Genomic DNA, 16,552 nt, shown 5'->3' on the forward strand with positions numbered 1-16,552 from the left:
CTGGCCGTAGCTCCAACCCGTGGCCACGGTCCCCACCTCGCCGCTCCTCGTCCTGCACCTTGTCATCAGCTTCATTTATTCCCCATCCCTAGAAGGCAAGCGGGAGCCCCGGAGCTCCAGCAAGGAGACAGGCGAAGAGAATCCAGACCCTCCCAATTAGGCAATTTTTCTGAATGAAGGGCCCTGCTCCGCCTTACGCGGGGAAATGTGATTGACATAAATCCCGGGGCTGATTAGGGGCTTGTCATTTAGCACCTATAATGCCTCCCCCCTAATAGTATTAGGGCCTCCTTGGCGAGACGCTAATGCAGTTTGCAGCTGCACCGTGGCGCCTGGGATTCGGCCGCCGAGCGGCGAGCGCGCTGCAAAACGAGCACGTCTCTAATCCGAGGAGACAGTAATGAAAAAGAAAAAGGAGCTGCTTCCATAAGGTGCACAGAGCAAAGGGAGGGAGGGGGAAAAAAATGGTCCTGGGATGCCCGGCCCCGGGAGCATCGTCTCTTGGCCGCGGGCAGCATCCCCATCGCGGTCGCTCGGGAGCTGATTCCTTCCTCATCTCCCCATCCTCTGCATCCCGGAGATGCCCGCATCCCTTTTTCCTGGCTCTATTCCTCCAAGTCTTTCCTGCCCAGCCTTCCCCTGGGATTCTCCCTGCTTTCTCCGCAGGGGCTGCATCCCTGGTCCCTGCCCCTCGTCCCGGGATGCGGCTCTGCCTCCGCTCCCGGAAGGAAGCGTGGGAGAGGGGCAGGGGCTGGAGGTAGCGACCCTTAAAGCTCTGAACAAATCTCTGTTTTGATTAGCCTTGCTTTTAAATGATTTATAATCAGCATAATACAATAACGACAATAACTCCCTAATCAGATTAAAGCGCTCTCCATTCGTCTGGGGCTTTGCTCTGTAATCTCTTCCTCCCCTCTCCGCCATCCATTCTCTCCTCTCAGCCCCTCGCTGAGCCCCACCGAGGGTTTTTCCAGCCTTTGCATCTTCATTCCCTGGGCTGGATGTTCCAGGGAAAGTCCCTTTTTCCACCCTAAACCCCATCCACGCAGACGGGGGAAGCCGTGAGCCGTTTACTCACGGCACTTTGCCCGTGCCGTGCTGCCGCTGCTGTGAAATTTGATTAGTGCCATTCCCTCGTTAGCCTGACTGGCACGGTACAAATCTCGTTAGACCCCGAGGAACTTTAAGTGAAGTCCGGAAGGTGTTTCCATTTCTTCGGTTAATGAAGAAAAATAGTGGTTGAGGCGGCTGGAAGGAGCAGGGATTGCAGCGGGGAGCCGGGCTGGAGGACGGCGAGGAGAGCAGACTGTGTTAACACTGATTAATAATAAATAACCACTATAATGAGCACTAATTAATAATAGCACACGCTTAAGCAATTGATTCCTGGTGAATGGCATCGTGCCGTCAGGAGTCCCCGTCGCTCCAGCTAACGAAGCCGGCGGCGCTGCTGGATGCTCCTGGCCATGCCCGGGTTGCCCAGGGTCCGGAGATGGGGACCAGGCCGACCGTGGATGGGGATTGTCCCTCGCTGCCATAGGGACAGACCCTGGGAAAGGATGGGGAATGGCGGGATAAGGAGCATCTCCCATCCCTCAATTCATCCTGCTGCCTCCCCAAACTCTGCCGGTGCCGTCGGCAGGTTCCAGGGCACGGCGAGATCTGCCTCGCTCCGTGCTTTTCCTTGGCCCGATGTTCACTCACCGGAAAAACCTGCTGGTGATTTCTTTTTTCTTTCTTTTTTTTGACCCATTTTAGGTGTTTCCGCTCCTGGAGCATCTCTATGCCCTGCGTGATCCCAGCCGGGGCAGGCAGCACGAGGGGACCGCAGCTGCCGGGGACCTGTTTTGTTTCCCAGCCCCTTCAATCCAGCGTGCGATAGGTAGATTGATACGGATCTTTAATCAGCGTAATATATAAAGCACTTAATTTGCCTTATTAAAAGTCTGCACTTTGGATTTTCAGGATCCGGGAAATTAACTCAAGCACCTAAGCATTTATTTGATTGAAAGAGATTATGAATAATTCATGCCTTTTCTTTGCCTTCGGTGGCAGACCTGCCGAGGTGGTGGGGGACTGGCGGCGGCTCCCGAGGTCCCTCGGCTGCGATGACGGAGCCGCTGAGCACCGGAGACGGCCCGTGAGGGGTGATGGGCACGCACGGAGCCCGGGACAGCCCTGGGAGACCGCTCTGTGCCAGGGGACCACCAGGGAATTGGGGCCAGTGCCTCTCCCCATCCTCATGGAGGGGTTGGATGTCCCCTAGCAAGGGCTGTGCGGGGCTGGAGGTGGCTGGGAGGAGGAGGAGGAGGAAGGAGGAGGGAGGAAGAAGAGGAGCAGGCTGACCCAGGCTGTGTCAGTCCGCGTACAGGTCTCCCTGTGCTGGTAGGAGAGGAGCCAGCCGCTAAAATCACCATGACAATAAAGCTGAGTGTTTCATCTATAATTCAGCGGAGCTGGAAAGTGGTTTTATAAAAAAAAAAAAAAAAAAAAAAAAAATTAAAAATAAGAACGTGGCTGAGACGGTAGAAATTTATGCCGCTGTTCTTGCTGAGCGAGGATGTGGCGTGACCTTCGTTCGGACAGGCTCGGTGCCCAGCCCCGGCTGTGACACTGGCTGCTGGGGGGGCCGGGAACAGGCGCGTCCCGGGGGGGCTGCGTGTGGCCATGGTGCCATCCTGGCAAGGGCTGAGCGGGCGAAGACTGGTGTGGGCAAAGAGAGATCTGCAGGCGGCAGGTGTTTGCTGTGTGAGCTGAACACCCTTTGAGTGTGGGGTGTGCATCCACGGGGTGTGTGTCCTGCATCCGTGGGGTGTGAATCCATGGGATGTGCATCCTGCATCCATGGGTGCGCATCCATGGGGTGTGCATCATGCATCCGTGGGTTGCGCATCCATGGGGTGTGTGTCCTGGATCCATGGGGTGTGAATCCATGGGGTGTGCATCACCAGCCAGCCCTTGCAGCATGGTCTGAGCACCCCAGGGCTGTGCATCGTCCAGCTGCATCTTGGGGTGTGGGGTACGAATCCCTGGGGTTGTGCATCACCAGCCGATACGGGCTGAGCACCCCAGGGCTGTGCATCGTCCAGCTGTGCCTCGGGGTGTGGGAGTTGACTCCCCGGGGGGTGTGCGTCACCAACCAGGGTGGGCCGAGCATCCCAGGGACGTGCATTTTCTGTCTGCATTCACGGTATGGGGTATGCATCTCTGGGGATGTGCACCACCGACAACTGTGAGTTGAGCATCCCGGGGCCACGCATCATCCGGCTGCATCCTGGGGTGTGGGATTTGGATCCCTGGGGGGGTGCGTCACCAACCAGCATGGACTGAGCATCCCAGGGTTGTGCATCGTCTGGCTGCGTTCACGGCACGGGATGTGCATCCTCTGGGGTGTGCATCACCAACCAGCGTGAGATGAGCATCCCAGGGCCATGCATTTCCCGGCTGCATCCTGGGGTGTGGGATTTGGATCCCTGGGGGGGTGCGTCACCAGCCAAGGTGGGCTGAGCATCCCAGGGCTGTGCATCGTCTGGCTGCCTTCACGGTATGGGATGTGCATCCCCTCGGGTGTGCATCACCGACCACCATGGGCTGAGCGTCCCAGGGCCATGCATCGTCCAGCTGCATTTTGGGGTGTGGGATGTTCATCCCTGGGGGTGCGCGTCACCGGCCAGCGTGGGCTGAGCACCGTCCGGCTGCATCTCGCGCTGTGGGACGTGCATCCCTAGGGATGCCCATTGGGCTTCGGCAGCACGCAGAGCTGGGCTTCCCGAGGTTTGGCCGGGCAAGAAGCGGGGAGGGCTTGTGGTCTGGTCCGCGGGGTGCTGCGGAGGGGAGCCTGGGGGTGCTGGGAAGGCCGGAGCGGAGCGGCGGAGGGGCTGCGGGGGGGGGGGGGGGGGGCGTCCCGCCGCCTGCCCTGCCCGTACGGCGGGCGGACAGTGCCCTCCAGCGGGCGCATCCCGGCTGCCGGCCCCGCAGCTGGCCAGATGTGCCCCGCCGCTCCGGAGGGATGCCCCGTCCCCCTCCAGCCATGGGTGCGATGAGCTGGGGGCGGGTCTCAGCTCCTGCCGGGGGGAGACGGCGGGCTGGGGGGGGCCGGGGGGGAAAGGGCAGCCGCGGGATGTCCTCTCCTGTCCTTCCCCGTCCCGCTCACTGCAGGTTCCTCTTCTTCGCAAGCTTGAGGGCCACGTTGTCGTACTCGGTGTCCCCCAGCCACTCCTTGCCCTGCAGCAGGAAGGGCTGCCGCAGAGGGACGGGTCTCTTGGGCACCGCGTAGTCATCCCGCTGCGGGTTGTAGGGGTACTCGTGCCCGGGGGGCTCCTCCGAGGCTGCCTGCAGCCTCCACGCCTCCCCCTTCACCTCCTCGGGCTCGTCGTAGACGGTGTGGGAGGACAGACCCTCGGGCTCGTCGTAGATGTGGTCGGGCTTGGCGGCGGCAGTGCGGCGCGGAGGGGGCTGCTGGCCGGCTTGCCCCCCCGCCGCCCCAATGCTGTCGTAGAAGGGGTCGGGGACCTCCTCGGGGCGACTGGCCAAGCTGCCGAACTTGCCAGCCACGAAGGCCTTGGCAATGGTGTCGAAGGGGACGGCGTACTCGGATTCGGCGGCCGCCTTGGCCGGAGCATCCTGCTTCCAACCCTTCTCCGGCACCGGGGGGTTCCCCCGGTGGAGGGAGTTGCAGGGCTCAGCGTAGGGGCAATCGGCACCGCGGGAGGGCAGGAAGGTGCCCGATGGCTCCCCGGCCCCAGGGCAGCTGCTGGGGGGCATCGCCGGCTTGGCTTTTGGCCCCTTCCCTTCCCAGGTGGGCTCCGGCTTAGTGCCACCGGGCTCCTCATGCCCTTGAGCCCAGCTGGGCATCTTGGCGTGACCAAGGGGGCGGGGGACTTCGTCCCCGGGGCCACCCCGCCACAGCTCCTCAGCCACCCGTCCCCGATGCACGTTGATGGCCGACTCGATGGCCTGGAAGATCTCGTTGCCTTGCCTGGTCTCAAACTCAAAGTTGCCTTCTCCGGATGCGCAGCGCCGGCCAGCCTCGAAGGAGAAGGTCACCTGGGGACGGGACAGGATCAGGTCCCCGTGCCGCAGCCACCGCCAGCCCGCCCTCCCTGGTGTCCCCCTCACCTTATCCCGCCCAAAGCGGCGCAGGAAGCGGTAGGGCCAGCTGTAGATGATCTCCAAGGTCTGTAAATCCAGCAGCTCCAGCGCTTCCTCCCCGGCTCGCAGGATGCACCGTCCCCAGAGCCGGCAGCGCTCGGAGGACTCGGTGGCCCTCACCATCACCTTGAACGCCTGCTCCAAGCCGGCTGGGGATGGAGGAGGGTGGCGTTTGACAGATGCTAAAGCCACATCTCCCACCCCAGAGAGGTGCCGTGGGGACCCGTCACCCCCCCCGAGCCGGGGCGGCGGGGAAGAGGCATCCGGCTGATAAGGGCTCGAGGGCTCCAGCTGATAAGGGAGCAGCCCCATAGCGCAGCAAACCCCAGCCCTCAGCAAACCGCAGAGCAGGAAGAGGCTATTTCGGGAGGAGACTTTCCACCACGGTGACGTGCAGGCTTCTCCCCGGCACAAAACCGGCCGGGGTGCCTCGGGAAGGCGGGGGGATGAGATGCTGTGGGATGTGCGTTGCCTCCTGCGCAAGCAAACCCACACCTCTGCGGAGCCTTCCCCACCTCCCGGTACCCACCTTTGTCCCGGGAGCTGTAGAGGGAGTTTTCCTCCATGGAGAACTCGCCGTCGGTGCCCTGCGAGCTCTGCTGGCCATCCTTGCCTGCCGCCAGCTCCTCCCTGCTCCTCTGCCCCGGGGGGGAAAGAGCAATGGGTGAGCGAGGGCAGAGCACCGCATGCCCCATCGGGATTTTCCCGCATGGATCCCCTTGTATCCCATCCCCTGGTTATCCCCGACGGCTGCCTACCGGGAAAGCCAGCTCGCACAGCTTCTGGATCCAGTCAGCCGCCTCCGTGCCCTCAGCGGCCAGGAGGTACCGCTTGTCGGTGGTCTCCAGCAGGAAGGGGACGGTGTCCTTGGGGCAGGCGGTGTCGCCGCTGGCCTCCGCCACGTGCACGCAGTCGCTCAGCTTGACCAGCCGCTTGCTGCCCTCCCCTTTCCGCAGCTTCTCGGCGGCCGGCGGCACCGAGCCCTCGAAGAGCTCCAGGCGGGCGGTGGAGCAGGAGCTTTCCCGGTACAAGATGCCCCAGAACTTCTTCCATTTCTGCAAGCGAGAGGAGCGAAAGCCCAGCATCGTTCAATCCTTCCGGGGGTTTTCATCCCTTCGGGATCGCGTGCAACCCCACAGCAGGATATCTGGTGTGAACCAGGAGGGGTCTCGCACCAGTTTTGGTGGGCTGGGCAAAGCCAGGGGGGTGAGATAAATTGGGCAGAGTAGGGAAAATTATCCCTAATTAACAGCATAGCCAGCCGTATCCCTAACACAGCACAGCCAGCAGTCTGTGGCAAGGCTTTTCCAGACGGGAAAGGCACCGGCAGCATCCCAACCTCAGCCTGCACCGGGATCCATCCCACACCTGCCCCCAGTAGTCGTGATGATGGCCCCCCGCTGCCGAAAGACTTTCAGCTCCTCGTTTGCTCCGTTTTCCCTGAAAATAGTGACTTTCCAAGCGATTCCCGACTCGGGCGGCAGCCGTTCGGGTCGCAGGGTGCGTGGGAGGCGCCGGCGGCAGGGAAGCGGCGGCAGAGGAAGTCTTGCACCCAGATCAGAGCTGCGGCTCCCCGTGCCGGGGGGTTCGGCCGAAAAGCGGCACCCTTTTGCCGGGGGGTGGTTTTGGGACCCGCTGAGGGGGTGGATTCTGCCCCGTCCTCCATCATGGCTGGCATCGTGCCGCAGGAAGGTGATGCCATGCCTGCCACCCACCTGCCACCCGCCTGCCAGCCTGTCCGTGGCATTTTGAGCCCCCGCGGACGGTGGTCCTGGGGACCCAGCCTTGGCTCTGCCCCCTGCCTGGGTGTGGGACCCGGGGACGCCCCGGTGGCTCCTTCCCCTTCTTGCACAAGAGCGGGGCCATTGCTAAACCCCAGCCGTTATCGGCCACCGAAGCAATGAGGCTCTGGGGGTTGCAGCCGTTCGTGCCATGGCTCCAGCTCGGTGCGTGGAGCCTCTGCTGGGGGGTCCCACTGTGCGGGACGGGGGGGGGGGGGGGGTGTGTCTCTTGGTGGCATGTCCCCTGCTCCTTCCATCCCCTTGCCCGTCCCGACAGAGAGCCAAGGGATGGCTGGGGATCCAGTGGGTGGGAGCATCCCATTCCCTTTGGATGCAACCCCCCCGTATCCCCATGCCCAGCCCAACCGTCGGGACCGAGGAGCCCCCCCGCCATCTCCTCACCTTCCCAAAGGTCTGCTGCAGCTGGAGGTAGAGCACGCCCTGCTTCACCACCGCCTCCTCCATCCTCCAGCCACCAGCATCCTCCTGTGCTGCCCCTCAGCCGCCGTTCCCCCCTGCCCCACAGCCCCGGGGGGGTCCCGTCCCGGCCACGCGCCCCTGTCCCACCGCAGCGCTGCCGTCGCGACGGGTCGTGTCGTCTCAGCATGTGACGTGCGGTCGGGCTCTTCTGCTTCCTACGGTTGCGCGGCGCCGGCTCCGGCTTCCTGCGCCTCTGAGCTTACCATAAAGGGCAGCGGCGGCAGCACAGCCCCGCCACGGCTCGGCCTCGACTTCCCCGTCTGTAAAATGGGTCAAGAGGCGGCTCCAAGGGCTGCGCCGTTGGGGGAACAGCCCCCCAGCTCGGCTGATCTGCCCACTCCCAGGCATCATCCCAGCCCAACCCAGTGCTCCCGGTAAGGGTGGCGTAGCCCCCAGTGCCAAAATCGGCTGCGGTGCAGCAGGGAAGGGGGTGAGGGGATGGGATAGGGAAGGCGATGGCACAACGTGGAGGAGGGAGGGAGAGGTTTGAGGCCTTGGGCGGCGCTGGTTGGGCAGCACCCAAGGGTGCCGGGGCTGGGTGCCCGGCTGGGAGCTGGGACGGCAGCACTGGGGCTGAGCTGGCACCACACGGCCCCTGGCTGGGGCAACTGGGGGCACTGGTGCAGGGGCTGGGGGAACTGGGAGCACTGGTGCTGGGCACTGGAAGCACTGGGAGGCCTGGTACAGGGAACTGGGGGAACTGGGAGCACAGGTGCAGGGAACTGGGGTAACTAGGGGCACTGGTGCAGGGTCTGGGGCAACTGGGGGCACTGGTGCAGGGAACTGTGTGCAGGGGGGTGGTTGCAGGACACTGGGAGCACTGGGTCTGGGGGCATTGGAAGCACTGGGAGCACTGGTACCAGGCACTAGGAGCACTGGTGCAGGAACTGCTGGGACACGAGGCTTGTCCCTGTCTGGGGTAACTGGGGGCCACTGGTGCAGGGGCTGGGGCTACTGGGGGCACTAGTGCAGGGAACTGGTGTAACTGGGGGCGCTGGTGCAACTAGGGGCACAGGCACTGGTGTAGGAAACTGGGGTAACTGGGAGTGCTGGTGCAACTGGGGGCACTGATGCTGGGCTGTGGTTATTGGAGGCCACTGGTGCAGGGAGCTGGGGTAACTGGGGGCACTGGTGCGGGGAACTGGGTGCAGGGAGGTGGTTGCAGGACACTGGGAGCACTGGCACCGGCCACTGGTAGTACTGGTGCAGGGACTGGTGTAACTGGGAACACTGGTACTGGGCACTGGAGGCACTGGGAGGCCTGGTGCAGGGAACTGGGGTAACTGGGGGCACGGGGGCAGGGAACTGGGGTAACCGGGGGCCACTGGTGCAAGGAACTGGGTGCGGGGAGGTGGTTGCAGGACACTGGGAGCGCTGGTTGGAGGCACTGGGAGCACTGGAAGCGGAGGGGCCGCGGGAGCTCCCCAGGTGCGCGGCCCCTTTAAGCGCCATGTCAACAAAGCCCGCCCCTCCCTCCGCCTGCGTCGCCGCCGTCGTGACGTCACCCGCGCCGCCGCGCGCGCGCGGGGCGTGGCGGCGCGGGGCCGGGCGGCGGGTGGGCGTGGCGCAGGCGCGCGCCGGGCGGGGGGGCGTGGCCGGGCGTTGGGCGCAGGCGCGGTGGGGCGGTGGGGGCCGTGGCGCGTGCGCGCGGGCGAAAGCGAGGCGGCGGCGGCGGCGGCGGCGGCGGCGTGAGGAGGGGGGGGGCGGCGGCGGCGCGCGGCGGCGGCGGGCGCGTGCCGTGCCCGGCGGAGGCGGAGGGAGCGGAGCATGAATGGAGCAAAATGGCGGATCATGTGCAGGTGAGGGGACGGGCGGGACGAGACGAGGCGACACTCCGCTCCCCGCCCCAACCGGCCGCGGGGCCGGGCCTCGGCGGGGGGCGCGGGTAGGCCCGGCCCGGCCCGGCGCGGGTAGGCCAGGCCCGGTGAGGCCTGGTCCGGCCCGGCGAGGCCTGGCCCGGCGCGGCGGCAGTAGGCCCCGCGGTGGAGGCGCCGCCGCCGCCGTAGATCCCCGTCTGGCAGCTCCGGCGGCTGCGGGCCCGGCGGCGGGGGGGCGCGGGCACTGGCATGGCGGGCGCGGGGGCGAGCGGCCTTGCTGGGTCGGCGGCGCGGCGTCCTCTTCCCCCGGGCGGCTCCAGGCCTGTGTCACCGCCGGGCCCGGCTCGGCCTCCCCGCGGGCGAAGGGCCGCCGGGAGGGCGGTTTCAGCGGGGGAAGCCGGCGGCGTTTACCGGCCGAGCGGCCTTTGCCTCCTCCCGCCGCCGCTGTGGAGTTTTCTAGCAAACACCCGGGGGAAGAAGACTCCCCCCGCCGCCAGACCCGGTGTCTCTGCGGGAGCCGGGCCCCTGCAGCTGCCCTGGCTTTGGGGCTTTTGCATCCTCGGTTTTCCCAGCCGTGTTTTATTTTCCAGCCAGGCTCGGCCTTTAGGTAAGCCGGGTTTGGTTGGCGTTAAAAACAAATCCCTGCCTGGATGCGGGCGTCTCTGTCGTGGGCAGGAGCCGAGAGGCAAATGGAAGGTGCCGGTGGCTGTGACCGAGTCGGGTTTGCGTGGTAGGATGGAAAACCTGCGAAAGAGTTGGCGCTGTCACCGACAGAAAAAGTAAAAATAGCCACAGCTGGGGGAAACGCTGAGGGTTTTCTTTTTGCATAATATTTTAGTCGAACCCGCGCAGGATTTGCATGGTGTCCAAAAGGCTGGCTAAACTGTAATGACACTGGTAGTTACATATTATCTATGCAACTTTTAAATAAATATATTCTCCACATGATACCCTTGTGGACCACAAGGGTGAGCAGTTTATTAACTCAGAACGGAGCCGTGCAGCTCTCAGGTTGTCTGGCAAGGTTGCTGGCAAATGTCTCTTGGGTAATCTCAGGGGAGGAGAGGAATTACTGCATTATTAAACAATTCACAGGCTCTAAATTTACTGAAGAAACTCTGAATTCGTTTGCTGCAAGTCGAGCCCTACCTTTCAGACTTAGCCTGCCGTTTGACACCGAAGGCAGGTGAAAGAGCTGCTCTTTTTGCTTTAAAACTGTTCTTCGTACCCTGCTTTTCTTTGTTAAATATTGAATTGAGCAAATGGAAGTTTGAGCCGTAAGAATGGGGTTGCAGTGTCTGTGTTCGAGTTGGTTAGTTAAAGTTTAACGTCAAAGGCTTGGAAGATGTTCCACTCAGAGGAAAACTGATTTGCAAATACGGTTAAGGCACCTGCAGCTCGGTGCGGTTCCTGCACGGGACAAATATAGCTAACAAAATTGTTACATGCTGTGGCTGGACGGGGTTTACTTGTTTTTTATTGTCTCTCTTCTTCTCTCCGGTCCAGGCAAAAGCAGTAGCTCTGAGGAGCTTTCCCTCACAGGGTGTGACGCTCCCTTCAAAACTGATTGTGGGGTTTTGTGGCTGGAGGAAGTAGTGATTTTTACTAATAGGTTGAATTTTTAGTGAGAGATCTTTCCATAGCCCGAAATGCCAGTCTTTTGGACATGATTTCAGCTAAGTTTCACAGACTCCCCTATAAAACATCACGTTCGTTTAACAGAGTGGTTATTGAGTTAACCAGCGTCGCGAGGAGATGTTGATTATCAGTGTGAATAATTGAGAGAGTTGTCTTTATGGCATATGCTGTGGGAGTTGGTCCTGTCTGAACGGGGATTTGCAAATAAATACGGGCTGCCAAAAGCTGTGAGAGTTTAGCAGGTTGGTAAAGTCGTGCTGCTGCTTCACGAGAGCTTTGGTTTGGGTGTTACGTGTTTGCAGTGGAACTTCCTGGAGTTGTACCTGGTGTGTTTGTAGGGGTTCGAGCACAAATACAGACTGCAGCTGTCCCGAAGTTATTTGCTTTGCATTATGGAGCAAGAGTAAGGATAAAGACAAACTTCTAAGGCCGTGATGAAAGACAATGTCGTGTTCTCGTCGTTAAAAAATAGACATTATGCAAATTGTGAGCGAGTCCAGCAGTTCTGTCGGTGGGAATCGTGTAGCCAAAGCTAGCTGTGGTGCTTTCCTGTTGAGCCGCTCGTCAAGGGGGGACTGTTCAGCGGCTGGAAACAAAGGATGCAGTGATACTGATACAGGAGCAGAGAGCATCAGATGATTTTTGTGGGGCTGAAAAGAAGTCCTGCAGTCTTAAAGCAAATTGCTGTACGCCAACTTCTCCACTTCTCAAAAAGCTCGTACAACCTTGTTTGGAATTAATATTTCTGTCTGTTCAAAGTCTTGTTACCATCACTTAAACTTGCTCACAGTAGAGAGGGAGAAAAGCAGCGAGGATGTCATTGCAATTAGCTTTGTGGGAAAATGAGTCCCCTTCCCCTTTTTTCCCCTCTCTTGGAAGCAGATTTATGTCATCTTTGTTTTTCTTCCGCTTTCCTTGCCCCTTAGATGTTTTCCGTGCTGCTGCCCTAAAATGGGATTTCACTTGACTGAATGTGAATATTCCTGTGGGAAAGTGTTTGTTGCAGGATGATGGTGGATTCGGTGACTGTGTACTGAATGCTTCATTTGTCTTGAACTTCAAAAAAATCATCGCACTGATTAGAAATTGTTGTCACTTCTATGCGACATGTTACTGTCTTTTCTCGGTGGCCTGACTCCAAGTTGAAATGAAAGAAGTTTGGGACCCTGAGACGAACAAGACAGGTGCTGAGGTGGCTACTTGTAATAGAAAAATAAGAAATCTGCCGTGTAAAAAGGAAATTGCATCCCTTGTTTTGCTTCCATGCTATCTGATTTTAAGTTCAGGGCTGGGTTTTTCAAATCCCAGAGATTGGCACCACGTTTTCCATCGTTTTAACTGTTAAATGAGCTGACAGCGTTTTGCTCCAAGCTGGAAAACTTCCATGTTTGGAGCAGTTGTGTGTGCAGGTTCAGGATTTCTGCTGGGGCCTCCAGATGCACTGGATGGGCTACAGGCAGAAGTGGCTTCTTTCTTCTCAATATAGTTGGGGAGGAAGCTCAGTGGGGGGGGGGGGGGAAATCATAAAAAGTGTGTTTGAGTGACGGTCTGGTGTCACATCCGCCTCATGTTGGTAATTCACTGGGTTACTTCGTGTGAGGAAGGACACGGGGATTTTCTCACCGGTGTTGGCGGCTCCTTTGTGCTGTAGTGGGGGGGACACAACTTGTTTTTTCAAGATTGTTTCCTAGGGCAATTCCTTCTCCATCCCTAATAGGACCTCAATTTTATTTTTTTTTTATGTGTTTCTCTATTCTAAAGGATGTTGTTTTGGCTCAAACACAAAATCTAATTTGGCTCTAGAAATCTATAACATTCAGCTTGCTCCAGAGGAAACCCTGGAGACTGAGATGCGTGTTTCCCATTTGATATCTTGGTAACCTTGTGCTTGCTTGGTAAAAGAGTCACGATGTAGCCTGCTGTCCAACTACAAATTGCCTAGAATACTTTTTCGTTTGTTGTAGTTCAGGCTTTTACCTTCCATGTGTCATTGGACTCGCTGAAAGCTCTAATTAAGGACTTGGGTTTATCTCAGAATAGCCCAAGGGAGTGCTCGGGACCTGGGGAGGGGGAAACATTGGTTTGACTAAAAATAGAGCTGGCAATATTTCTATTTCTTTTGCAAATTAGGCTTTTTTTCTTTTTTTTTTAAATTATGCTCTTTTTTTGAACTGCACTGTTCGGATGCTCCGCGCTGCAGTTGCAGAAGGTGTTCAGAGCTGGATTTCAGCTGAAAGGTGGAGGTGTAGAGTTGCAGTTCCATATCTCAAGATATCTGCAGCCAAACTTTGATGTTAAAAAAAAAAAAAAAAGCAGACGCTTCTTTTCAGCTCCGGGGACTCCACCACTGGCAGTTTTATTTCTGGTCCTCTAAGCCAACGTCTGGAGCGTACTTTAGAGGTCCCTTAGGAAGCAGGTAGGGTGTCCAATACATATCTCCTGGCAGCAGACCCAGCCGGCTGTCCCTCTCCTCCAGAAGATGGTATTTGGAAGCGGCTCAGATGGGAAAGGAGAACATGGTGGCTTCATCGTGGGCTCACAGACGGGCTCGAGGTGAAATCCTGGCCTCACTGAAGCCTGTGGGAGATTTTGTCACTGAATTCAGTGAGCTGCAGCTACTACTCCTTGTTTAAGGTGTAATTCTACCCATAATAGTTCACCTGAAGATCTCAAAATTTCTGTGTCGCAAAGAAGGAAGGCAAAGCTGAGTTCGGCATGAGCTGGCTGCCTGCTACGGCAGTAAAAGAAGGGCAGAGGGAAGCGGCAGAAATAGCCAGGTCGGGGCTGTGAGCCTGCTCTCGGATGGCGGGTCTGCTCCCCCTGCTTTAGCGACCGCGCTACGTTCCCTCGGGTAGCCAACGCTAATACAATTAGGGAGGATTTGTTCATTTTAATCATTTTAAGAGAACACTGAACGCTCTGTAGCTCAAGAACTCTGTGACTGTTAATAATGTCTTGTTGCCCTTGGTTTTGGGCAGCGCAGTTGCGTTTTATGAGTCTGTAGGGCTCAGGCCTACTAAAGCAAAGTTCAAGAAGTTACATTTTTACTACTTAAAATTGCCAGCAAAAGTGTAATTTTTGTCTTCCTGCTTCTAAGCCGTGGTTTCAAGAAGGCATTTGTGGATAGTTTACGATACTTTTTCTGGTGATACTGTTGTGTGGCTTAGATGTAAGAATCTTTTTTTTTTTTGTCTGAGGTCACACTCATTTTTCTCAGCATAATTATACTGGTGCATCTTTGTCCTTTTGTGCAACAGCGATGCTGGTACCCCCGGGCCCCTTTGAAGCTCTCTGCGCATCTTCGTCTTTGATTTGCAAGAAGGGTTGTGCTATTTCTTTGCTCACCTGATTTTGGCACACCTGGCATTTTCTCAGTAGTGGGTTTGCGGTCTTGGAGAAGACCACCTGAAAATTGGTTTGGTTTTCCAGTCGAGCCTGGTTGGTGTAACCTCTCGAAACATCGGAGTCAAACACACCGAGGAGTTAACATGCTAAGGTGTTGCTCACAGTCTTCCTATCTCCGATAGCCTTAAGTCAGAGCCCACTGACTGGGCAATTAACGGGTGGTAGGTCCTTTCTGGCTTGCTTTGGGTTCTCCCTGTTCTTGATTGTGCAAGGAATGTGGGATTTAGAGCTTCTTAGAGGGAAGAGTTTTAACTAAATGGATCCATCAGGCTCTATGACTGAATCAGTGGTTGGTGTGGCCTCATGCGTGCAGTTGTTGATGATGGTGCTGTTCTTGTTGGTTATTTTTAGTATGCGTTAGTTCTAACAAACTAATAAAAGGTACTGTTGGAGGGCAGTTGCTAACCACCCAGAAAATATCTCATGAGAAGCTTGACATTTTTGCTTTTGTTTCTCATTAAGGCCAAAATGTGAAGTTTATTCACGGTCCTTGCTAACTCCAGTAGTGCTTTGCCAGTGGGCGGCTCGTTGCCCCGGTGTGGTCAGGATAAAACATCAGCTTTACGCTCTGGCGCTTGACATCTTACTGGTGGCATGCTTTGAATATTGCGTGATGTAAGATCTCCATGATAAATGTGCTTTGATAGTCTGATCCTTCTCTTCCATTTCCCCTTGCCTGTTGTCCTGCCCTGGAAATCAGAAGTAATTCTCCAGGCTGAAAAACGTGCTGTGCTTCAGAAAAACAACAAGCAACAGTTGAGTGCTGTGAACAAGAAGTATTTTTTAGCAGCTCCCTGACAATTTAAATTATTTTTGGGTGCAGTTGGCCAGCGATTGCATTGTGTGATGTGTTCTCCTGTTGTTTATCACCGCTTGGGGCTGTGTCTTTTGCAGTTTTGCCCGTGTTGCAGGTGGGCACGGGGCAGGAGAGCCCTGTGCCGGGCAGGGCATCGTGCTGCAATACCCGGGGCAGGAGTGCTGGTTAAACGTTTTGCTGTGTGTTCGCAGGGCCGTCTGTTGCACCAGGGCTTACCTGGTACAAGCCTTGCATATAAATTGACACCCAGCTTGAGAGCAAGAAAAGTTATGTTTTAGAAGAGGAAAAACACATTTCGGCTTTTAACAGACTGCCTTCTCCCCTTTTCCCTCGTTTGAGATCAGTCAAGCAGCGTATATAGTAAAAGCACTTCTTTCTGCTCACAGCATCTCAGTAGCTCAGTAGTTTGAAGTATAATTGTGGCGTTTTAGCTGAACTTTTCAAATTAAAGTTTACAGTTCTCCTTTTAACACATTGTTCAGTATTCTTGTATAATCTATTAACAAGAACAACACAGGAACAAGAAAATCAAACAAGAAGGTATTTACAGGAATCAGACAGGCAATTTGTGTCCTTACCTGCCTGTTTCAGCTGACTACTTTGCTAGCTTGCATAGTATCTTAATTTGATTTCTTGTAATGGGGAACTGGATGAATTCTGTAAATGAAGATTTTTATTTTTTTTCTTTGTTTCCCAAATGGAAATGGGGATGCTTTGAAGATTCCTCTTCCGCTTTGACAGGTCAGAAGGAAAATCTGTCATGTGTATGTGTCAATATAGCCAGGCAGCAGGAAGAGAAGGTAGGGTTGGTAGCAATTGCTTTCTTTTCTGTTTTTTATTTAATTTGTGTTGTTTTTATTCCCTGTCTGGTTGGCACAGCACCCATACTTGTCTTGGATTGTGTTGACTGATCAGCACCATCGCCATTGCTGCCTTCTTTATGCTCGTGGCACACAAGTACAAGGTGACTCAATGTTTTGACACCCTTATGGCCATTGGGCAGTCGTAGAGAAATCTGAAGGGCGTGGAGTGTCTGGCACTAATAATTGCCATTTTCCTTCCAACTGTAGGATTTAAAATAACATGATTTTAGGGATATTAAAATGGTATAAGGCACAAAGGTTGTAAAGCAACATGGATGTTTCTGTCCTGCTCATTAACATCGTATCCCTGTTTATAGCTGAAATGGGCTCTGGGCTTGGAACTCAGCAATGGAGAACAGGCTTTAGCCTGCTTCCTCTGGGTGTGTTTGTAGCTCTGGAGTCCTGTCTCTCGGGATGGGAGAATATATTGGGATGGAGAGCTCCATCCTCAGCTATTTTAACTCCAACTGAATCTGATCGGGCTGAGGAGTCAGATCCACAAAGCGGATCATCTAGAAATCTGAACGTTTTAGCACCTTTTTGGTCTCAGCAGTGAGAACTCCTGCTATTGCAAGGAAAGGGTCACAATTCCTGGCCCAG

The 16,552-nt window shown here is 56.7% G+C and overlaps 2 protein-coding genes across 3 annotated transcripts in view; one reads left to right on the forward strand and one right to left on the reverse strand.

The window, feature by feature from the left end:
• Positions 1-1,883: 1,883 nt before the first annotated feature.
• Positions 1,884-7,546, reverse strand: DOK2 (docking protein 2). The gene is made up of 5 exons (XM_054180857.1): positions 7,335-7,546; positions 5,910-6,206; positions 5,681-5,789; positions 5,119-5,300; positions 1,884-5,046 (listed from the first exon to the last, which is right to left on the reverse strand). The coding sequence occupies exons 1-5, from the start codon at positions 7,395-7,397 to the stop codon at positions 4,150-4,152; spliced, it is 1,548 nt and encodes a 515-aa protein (XP_054036832.1). The 5' UTR covers positions 7,398-7,546; the 3' UTR covers positions 1,884-4,149.
• Positions 7,547-9,095: 1,549 nt separating this feature from the next.
• Positions 9,096-16,552, forward strand: part of XPO7 (exportin 7) — a 50,102-nt gene continuing 42,645 nt past the window's right edge. For both annotated transcript variants that reach the window (XM_054224853.1, XM_054224854.1), the window contains exon 1: positions 9,096-9,211. In XM_054224853.1, the coding sequence (XP_054080828.1) occupies positions 9,194-9,211 (18 nt within the window). In that variant the 5' untranslated portion in view covers positions 9,096-9,193. The remainder of the gene's footprint in view (positions 9,212-16,552) is intronic.

This window comes from Rissa tridactyla, chromosome 20 (genome assembly GCF_028500815.1).
Source record: "Rissa tridactyla isolate bRisTri1 chromosome 20, bRisTri1.patW.cur.20221130, whole genome shotgun sequence".
NCBI classification, from domain to species: Eukaryota; Metazoa; Chordata; class Aves; order Charadriiformes; family Laridae; genus Rissa; species Rissa tridactyla.